The 9,974-nt window shown below is 39.7% G+C and overlaps 1 protein-coding gene across 3 annotated transcripts in view; it reads right to left on the bottom strand.

Moving 5' to 3' along the window:
- The window catches only part of slit3 (slit homolog 3 (Drosophila)), a 255,991-nt gene that overhangs the window by 25,681 nt on the left and 220,336 nt on the right, over nt 1–9,974 (bottom strand). For all 3 annotated transcript variants that reach the window (XM_036001165.1, XM_036001156.1, XM_036001162.1), the window contains 5 exons: nt 8,797–8,868; nt 8,551–8,633; nt 8,339–8,419; nt 6,771–6,895; nt 2,985–3,082 (listed from right to left, as the gene is read on the bottom strand). In XM_036001165.1, the coding sequence (XP_035857058.1) occupies nt 2,985–3,082; nt 6,771–6,895; nt 8,339–8,419; nt 8,551–8,633; nt 8,797–8,868 (459 nt within the window). The remainder of the gene's footprint in view (nt 1–2,984; nt 3,083–6,770; nt 6,896–8,338; nt 8,420–8,550; nt 8,634–8,796; nt 8,869–9,974) is intronic.

Below are 9,974 nucleotides of genomic sequence, written 5' to 3'. Positions count from 1 at the left end.
TTTGTGGAGAGACGACCCTGGCAGGGACAAGGGAGCTCATGCATACACACATGCATTTGCATGTGTTCATGGACAATTACAGTATTAAGCATGCAGAATGACGGTATTAGATTTTTTTTTTTAACTTAAGCAGTTTAACTTCTAAGGCTGCCTCCTTGGCCCTTCAAATAGTTTTAACGAGTGTAAAATATTTTGTATTTAATGTGGTTTGGTTCAATGTAATGACTAAAAGGCTGTTTTATTAGAAATGCACCAAATTAAAAAGTCATACTACATGCAGTCTGTCTTTAATTCATCACATTTCTAACATTTGGATTTATTTTGGTTTGTGGTCTACTACTTGAGTTATATTTTGCCTAGTGCTGTCAGTTAAACGCGTTATTAACGGTCGTTAACGCAAACCCATTTTATTGGCGTCAATTTTTTTATTGCGAGATTAACGTTCTTTTTGGCCAAGCAAACTTTGTAGTTTTTTCACATGCTGTTGCAACAACTACTAAGGTTAGAAAAACTACAACACCACACCGGATCTAGCTAGACCGGAAACAAAACAACAGGCAAGCCTGCACTTGTCTGGGCTTGGCCAAAGAGTAGTAGGATGACGTTTTGAGTGGATGGCGAGCGCGAGACACAGAAATGGATGCCAATAAGATTCTGAATAGAAAGTTTACTTTTAAAAAGTTGTCGAGGGGGACAGTAGTTTCACGCATACACAGCCTGTCTGACACGGAGAAAGCAGCCCAACTGGAACTGCTGCAAAGTGCTGCAAACGCTGTCTCATTAACTCAAGGCCTGGACGACAGTGAGTAATCAAAATTATTTAGAAGTTACTGCACACTATATTGACTATGTATATCAGCATACGGTTTTAGGACTGTGTTGTTTGTACCGTTTTTTTTGACTGTTTTTGTCATTTAGGACATTGTCCACCCCCTTTTCTGTCCAGGAGAATTGTTACATTCCTTATTAGAAAAACGTAAAGGTTACAAATGTCCTGCTGTGGCATTCGGTTTTTGGACCATTTTGTTTGTACTGGTGTTAGTGTTACATCTCAGTTAGGTTAGGTACTTGTAGGAATTGTGCAATAATGACAGATTCACACGTTTCTTTTGTTTACAGTAAATAAAAAATAAACAATTACAAATCTTAAAGTCAAGTTCAAAAAGTAACTTTCTTTGCATTAAATTGATTCCCAATTAAGATACACTGGTAAGAATTCCTTTCCATTGTTAATATGTACTTAAAAACAGTTCGGAAATGCAAAATAATACAATTTTATTCATGTGATAAAACATGCGATTAATCGTGATTAACTATAGAAATTTGGCGATTAATCGCGATTAAAAATTAATCGTTTGACAGCCCTAATTTTGTCTCATGGCACTACGTTCAAATTAAGCCTTGAGGAGTGAAAAGCAAGTTTGAGATCCTGTATCAGTTCAACTCTCCACTGCCTCAGCAGCTGCCACGGAGAGGTTCCTGACCCCCAGCGTCTCCAGTGGAGCAGCTCTGCAGCCAGGAGTCAAACTGTGATTGTGTTGGGCAGCTCCCAGGTGTAAATGTTCGAAACTGTATGAATGTGAAACAGGGGTTACTGGAAAGGAGCGAGCAAGTGCAGTACGCTTTCCCTGGATGAATATAGATGAATAAAGGGGTCAGGCACATTATGGACTGTGGGTTTCTGCTTATAATGTAGTATATATGTATAATCGGCTTAAACTCCTAAACAGCAAAATTGTTATGGGTCTTTTTATTTATTTATTTTTTACATATATATATACACATTTTTAACTGAGGAATTTCAGTGGGAAATTTCCTTTTCCACACTTCATATATAATATTTGGAGGTAATTACACGTCCATGATTTCACTTCACATTAATTGCAACAAATCTTAAATCTTTCACTGGACGTTTATTCAGTGAGGATGGAACAGTCTGAGTTGCTGCATTGAGTTTGCACTACAGATGCATTGCATCTAGCATGCAAAGGATTTTTTTTCCTGATTTTGCATTAGGAACTTGTGTGTAGGCAAAACTATCCAAATGGCAAAAAAGTAGCAATACTAATGATAACTTAATTTTGCATGGCACTGAATCGAAACACAAAACATACAGAACATATACACTTCTGCATCCATGCTAATGTTAAAATGAAAGGCCCATATCAACAAATTTACCTTCTAAACAGCTCAGTTAAAACAGTATACTGTAGTCACTGCTCACTTTTAGTAATGTATCATGAAATCTAAAAGATTCTCCATCAAATTCAGGTTATAGTGTATGGTGCTCTGCATCATTTGTGTGTAACCACATAATAAATAACACACACAGTGATACAGATACAGTATCGGAACAGTGTGTCGATAGATGAAGGCAGAATCAGTAGAGAAACACTGATGTGGACAATGACAGAAGTTTAAAATATCCCTTTATGCAATAAAGGAGGTCAGAGAGGACACAAGGATTTAATGAGCAGCCCAAATAGAGGTTCCTCCTCTGAAAAGTCCCCTCTCTTCCTGTCTAACCCCTCCTACAACACACAGACACAGGCAGAAAAACACACCATAGGGTCAAAGTAAGTTGTTATCTTGGGTAATGCATTGACCAGTGAAGACTGTCCACTCTAATCACGCTGTCCATATTTCTGGGGGCCGAGTAAAGTTAATTTTCCCTTTAGATGAGAATACAGGGTGAGGTTTTTAAAATGTCTCCACTAATAGAGAGGAGCGGCAGGGTGGAAAGGGGAATACGATTTGACCCACAGCGTAAATGGATTCCCGAAGGACTTCTTTGAAATGACTCTTTCTTGTTTTAGTCTTCTCAATCTCCTACATGTACATGCAGTATAAAAACTAAAACATGTCGCTGGTCTGAAATACAATAGAAACTGTACTGGAAACTGACAGTTGCAAATGCAATCCTTTTTCAGTGTTTAAAACTACTTGTTTTGTGCGAGACACATTGGTTAACAACAGATTTGTACCTGAAGTGGTCTTCATGGCCAGGCTGGATGTGGCAGGTTCCTCCATTAGAGCAGGGGAAACTGATACAGGCATTGATGGGTATTTCACAGTTTTGACCCTTGAGGAGAGGACAAGGCAAAAAAGTTAATAATTGAACATTTCATATTTTTCTGCTAGAGATAATCTCACTATTCAAACAAAGACAATTCCGGTCCATGGATGCGTACAAGTCACTTCACTAGTAACACCTTTTTACACAGTCCCTCTGACTTATTTGGCGCAAAAGATAATTCCTCCCTCTGGTGCACCATTACATTCTCCTCTCCCTTTCTGGAGTTCATCGCCATTTACACTGACAAACAACAAGCTGTGGAGCTAATAAGCTAAATGCTAATGGTGGGAAACAAAAAGCCTAACTGTTGGGTGCCCGGGTGTTGCAGGGATAAAAGGACTCCATGACACCAGCCTAACGATTGAATAAAGTTGGCAGTTTTTTGGGGTGGGAAGCTGTTGAGGGATCATGGTTTTGTGAATATAATAAGAAAACTCTTATTATATTATAAACTGGTTGTAATCTGCCTCTGCAGAGAGGGGCGGTGGATCTTGTGAACCTCCCTGTTCATTACTCTATATTGAAGGAGCCAGGCAGTCTGGCAGAAAGAGCTTGTTACTGTTAAATCCTATTAAAATATATATAAAACAATATTTGAAACCCCTTGGATTTCATTTTTTATGGTCTTACAACATCAAATTACAGTCAGGTCAATCAGGTTTTATTTACGGGAAACACTGACTACAATTAAAAATAACATAATATTTTTGGACCTAGGAGAAGATGGCATACAATGTTGTCTGTACGGTGTTGTGTTTTTTCTACCAAAAAGTGAAAGGTCAGATAGTTACCATTGAGCTTTTGCACTTTTAGCTAACTACCAATTTTCTGCTTTGGGACAACAGACTTTTTTATATTCTAGTTGCGGCGAAATTAAAAATGGCCTGCAGAGAGATCAAGGGTTGAATAAATCTATTCTGGTTGGTTAATCTAAAAATACAGCAGTTTCTTAACCAAATACTTTACTTTTGTATGTACTGTGCAGTATGCACACATGTACTGTACAGTAAAGCATGGCGCAGCCTACTGCCTTGATTTATTGTTCCACACACCTGTTTTCTAAATAAATAGCTTTCACTAGGAACTGTATCATGTATCAGAGTCCTACACATACACACCCACTCTTCCTCCACATCGAACCCTGCAGCTGTAGTTTTAATTTCAAATCACCAAACCTTTGGCAACCAACACACCCACTTCCTCTGATCAAAGCTGAGAACAGGACATATATTCTTGTTTTTCTTCCTCATTCATCTTCATTATTTCCTCCTCTGTTTTTTTTTTAAATTTTTTTTTACTGTAGATCTTAATTCACTATCTTTCTTTCTATCTCTATTCCTTTCTTTCAGATGTTTTCTCTCTTTTTTCATTCTCATTCTCTCTCATTTACCCCTTTCCAATTTCTGTTTTCTTATACATCCACCTTTGTCACTCTATCTCTTGTAGTTTAAGTCTCTCTCTCTCCTTTGTTTTTTGCTGCTCCTTCTTTGATTCCTCTAACACATTTTAATTAACGTTGTCCCAGTGGACACAGAAAGGAAAACATACACTCAGACATGAACATGCACGCACGCACACACACAGTCCTTGTTTCCTAGTCTGTGACCTTGGCAAGTGATGTTTTAATTAAAAGCAAGACTAAGGCTTTGTTCTCCTGTAAAAGCCCAAAGGTTATGAGGTGTGTGTGTACACATGAGACCATACGTGTATCTTTAAACTGCTCGCATACACACATGCACACACACAGAAACCCCACACACAAACACAAGCACACACACACACACACACACACACTCCCACAGAGGCTTGAACCCACTGATCTCTACACACATATGCAAACAAACTAGTAGGTAATCCAGTAGGTAATGTACACATACATCAGTCCACACACATATGCACACACACTGACATACTGTATACAGTATTACACACACACACACACACACACACACACACCCAAGCCCCTTCACTAGTGGATTTTCATGTCTTTCCTAACACAGGGGTCTTGACAATTATTACACCATTCCTCTTTTGATCAGTCAATACCTCCCAGTGCAGCCAGCTGCAGTCATCATTTCTCTATTGATGAACAGGTATATGCATTATGCATGCCAGGCCAAAGCTAAGCCTGATAATACTGCTAATACCACAGGCTTATGCAGCATGGCTATCCATCTAGGATACCTCACACATGCAGCCAATTCCATGAATCAGGCAGCAAAAGTATACAGAATTACCACCAAATAATGAGTATCTATGTGACAGTGTAGGTAGCTGGGATCAGGACAATGACACTAACATTAGCTATGTTTCCATCCACACGTTTTTATGCGAATTAAGTGATATTGAATAAAAAATACCTAATGGGAACAGTAAAATTTGATTGAATTTCATGAATTTCGACTCAAAGTTTATACGTTCAGTCTCATGGGACTTTCTCTTGATCGATGTATGGCTTATGCGATAAACGCTGATGGACGGAGTTCCGACGCAAATGTCCTTTATGATGCAACGATCGTCTACTACAGCCTGTAGTATGATTGATGGCCAGCTCCTTCTATTGACAAATCCCTGCAGCCTTCAGCACGGGGTCTAATCGGGACGTGAGTCCCGTCTTTTGCGCCATACATCTGTGGCACAAGGTGCTTTCTGGAGTTACGCAGCGAGATCTCATGCACTTCATCCACTCCAAGTAGGTATATACCTTCACATCATCCTCGTTTGTATGGCACTGCACATGGCGTAAACAAACGGGGGTTTTGCTGACCCCAAATGTTTCACCTACCACTCTGTACTCTGCGCATGTAACCAATTTGTAGAGCGTGATAGCAATACACTTGGTTGGTTGGAATCGGAGGGCCATGGCTTATATGGGTCAAGGGACGGACCAGTAAAATGACACAAGTCAAATTCGAAAATGCTTCATCCAAAGGGTTTCCGTGAAGTGTCTCTAAACCACGATCTCCCAGAACAGTTTGGAGCGCTCTCGTTCTCACACCACACGCCGCCTCCGTTGTCGTCGGGCATTAACGTGCATCTGCATCATCATAGCAATGTGTTGATAGCATCGTTGTTTTCTTTTTATAGTTTGATATGTCGCTATCAGCTGACACATGAGCACTATTACAAATATTACTCATTTGTAGGTAGACGGCGCAACCCATTTTGTCTGGCAAAACTTTGTTTGCAAATGTCAGCTTGATGTTGTGCGATACAGTGCGAAAATGAATGGAAACACCATAAAATGTCTCAAATAAATTCGATATACCAATTTGACGTCATTACGCGCAGGTTTTTATTCGCTCTAAAGCCGTTGGATGGAAACACTTTCACCGGCTTTATTTGCAAGCGTTTTCTTTTTTTTTACCAAACTTCAGATAATGGATAGAAACTTAGTCATTGTCAAGGTTCAAAGATTGATTTGTACTGCTTCCACACCTGCTTAAGTATATTTTCACTCTTGATGAACCACTTGGAAATACCTCCAACATTTCATAGAGGATGGCAGAGGTGATGAACTCAACAACCAAGACTAGAAGATATTGTTTAGTGATCTTCAATTTCACTGATAACTTTAAAACTGCAGTGCTTTGAAGATGAAGACAAGCTGGCTTCTATTGTAGACAAAGAACCAAACGCATGTTACCTCAGGTTACCCCCTTCCATTTGAAAGTGTGTCTATTTAGTGTCTCACCTTGAATCCATACGGGCAAGTGCAATGGTAAAATCCCGTAGCATCGGAAACACAGGTACCATTGTTTTGGCAGGGTGCTGCCAGGCAGGGGGCACACTTCGACATCAGGCTGATATCTATTGGACCTGAGACGATAACAGAAACAGAAGCAGATGAGAATAGAAAGAGGAGTGGGGAAAGGAGAGATGAAGATAAGAAGACAAAAAGGGAGCAAAGAAACGTGTCAAAGGCAAAGACATACATATTTAGTCATATTGTGCTAAAAGGAGCTCCCAAAGACTTCATTTAATGGATGGTGTGCTAAGAAAGCCTTACAGGATAAGAAAAGTAAGAGCTTAGGAGAGCAATAAATGTGATTTGTTTCAGAGGCCAGGGCATGTAGAAGCAAGAGGAAGAGGAAGAGAGTATTTGATTCAGTGTGATGATGTGATCCTTCGACAAGACTATGCCCCTGTGCAACTGTTTCTTTGTACATGCAGGATCATGGTTTTCAAGATGTATTTTCTTCCTGTGTGTAAAAAGCCCACTTCTAAATTCTTTTTCCCTCTGGTCTGATAGCAGGGGAGCCCTGGGGCAGGTAATGTTTGAGGTCGGCTTCTCCTGTAGTCTGTTCTGACTGAAATACAACTGAAGGGATGGAGTTTTTTTGGTTGCTTGTTCTTTATCTTTGAACCTAACGCTTGACTATTATCAAATTCTCGACTGGTCAAAAATTGTTATATTTTACACCAAATCTCTGTAACAAATGATATCATCCTAAAAATTGCTGCAAGAACTTATGAGACATAATTGAGCATAAGAATGGCCATCATAAGAGTAAACATAAAAAATGTACAGTTCACATGGTCTGTTGTGAATATGTGGGTATTGACCTGAACTGCCGTTAGATTGTCGGCCTGAATTATTATCCCAGTCCAGCTCTGGCTGCCTTTGAGCCTGTACCTGAAAATGTATCTAAATAAACTTAACTTGTTTAAAGAAAGACAATCTCATTGATGTGCTCCGAAGAGGTGGGAGGGCTACACAGAAGGTATTGACAGAATGACCAGACATTTAATTTCTTCCACACTGCTGGAGCCAATCCCAGCATGCATTGGATGAGAGGCAGGGTGGATCCTGGACAGGTCACTAGTCTAACACTCAGCTAACACACATAGTGAAAGAAACACGTTCACACTCACTTTTAGACCAATGGGTAATTTAAAGTTTGTGATTTTCATAATCTGCATGTTATTAGCATCTGCCAACGGCTTCTTGGTGTTTAACTGTGTCCTTCTTAAATATCAGGACTGTGGTAAGATCATGTGACTGAGGTGGAATAAACAACTGTTCAGGTAGAAAGAGTCATAACACAGAACTGATTCACTCTCAGTATAATTGACCTTGACAGCATTTTTTTTTCCCCCTGTCACTCATTCTGTGCACTAATCTGACAGAATCCAGGGATTAATCTAGTGCTAACTCAGGTCAACATTCAGATATGTATGGACAAATAATAGAATATGCTGTAGCAGGTGGTGGTAAGGAAACAAAAAAGAGAACAGTGAGCAGAGTAATGAGGAGACTACCTTTACACTGAAATCTGTTGAGTGGTGTGGTGAGCAGTAGCCTGTCAGCCATGTCAGGAGGTCCAGTGCAACGAGCAATGCCTACAAAAACACACTTAATTGACATCAACAGCAACTTCTCTTCTACACAATATGAGAGTGACATAACAGAGCATGCAATATTTTGGTTACAGGTATTTTAACATCATCTTAATAGTGATCTTTCTTCTTACCAGGCTCTTTGAAGCCAGCCTTGACCCACTGAGAGAGCCAGCGCAGGTCACAGTTACAGTACAGGGGGTTGGCACCAAGTGCCCTAGACACACACACACATACACACACACACACACACACACACACACACACACACACACACACACACACACACACACACACACACAGTTTAAGGTATAATCCAAAACACTTGCATCAAAGACACTTGTACACACAGAGAGATATACAGTATGTGCAGCACTTACAGGTGGGACAAAGCGGTGAGGTGGTTGAAAGCTCCTTCTGGTATTGTTGAAAGGTTGTTACCATGGAGAGTGCTGGAGGAGAGAAAGAGAGAGAAATGTTTATGAATATTAAACACAAAACTGACCTTGTTACAAAATCAGGAGGTCACCTTTTGACCCGTTGTTAATTTTAATTTGTAGATAATTCATTTGATTAAGTATTTTTGATAATCACAATTTTTACAGCAAGGAGAATAATGTGAAAAAAAAACATTTTGACCTTTGGCTTTAGCCGAGGATGCTGCTAAGTTATTACTGATACTTCATTATCTACCTACACTCATACTATGACTAATGCTGTCACTATTACTTCTACTACTACACTGCTGCTAGTATTACATGTAACTGACTGGTCTATATTTAGATCAAAGTCTTGAAGCTGCATTTACGTAAGGTTTACCCTTAGATGACAGCCCTCATGACTAATTGTACAATGAATATCGAAACATACCTACCGCCTCATATCCATCATATCAGAATTAAATGGAACTGACAGCCAAGCTGCCTAATACTAGATTCTCAGCAAACTAATACACCAAACCTGACTAGCTGCATGCTAAATTATTTAAATAATGTGTGGCTCCTCAGCTGCAGACACGCCATCATCCCCTTTTATAATGGAAAATAAATAAAATATTTATGAAAGAATAACACAAAATAAACAGACAGCATAGTTTCATCGTTGGGCAATAAAGCTTGTCCTGGTCTCTGAATAGAATATAAACTGTCTCATATGGACATAAGGCAGACTAAAGTGTGTGTGTGTGTGTGTGTGTGTGTGTGTGTGTGTGTGTGTAAAACTTTGTGTCAAAGGGACAAACTGCAGGCTGTGAAGTGTATCGATGTGAGCATGTGCCTTTCTGTTCTGTGCCTTTGGGTTTTTGTGCGTATGGATTGTGTTTCAAAAAACTTTTGTCTCCAAGGGCTGTGTGTGTGTGTGTGTGTCCTTTGTGTCTCGCCATTTGAGTGTGTTGCCTGTTGGATATAAGTTCACATTCCATTAGAGTGAAGGGCTGTAGCAGGGGGCAACTATCAAACACTATTGGAAAAAGTGTGTCTGTGTGTGTGATTTTTTGTGTGCATAATTCAGTGTGTGCATGTTCAGGTCAGCGTGTACCAGAGTGTGTAGCTTTGCATGC

The sequence above is a fragment of the Sander lucioperca genome, chromosome 1, assembly GCF_008315115.2.
Source record: "Sander lucioperca isolate FBNREF2018 chromosome 1, SLUC_FBN_1.2, whole genome shotgun sequence".
Lineage (NCBI taxonomy): Eukaryota > Metazoa > Chordata > Actinopteri > Perciformes > Percidae > Sander > Sander lucioperca.
The sequence above is the reverse complement of the archived record's forward strand: the minus strand, read 5'-3'. Positions and strand labels throughout refer to the sequence as shown.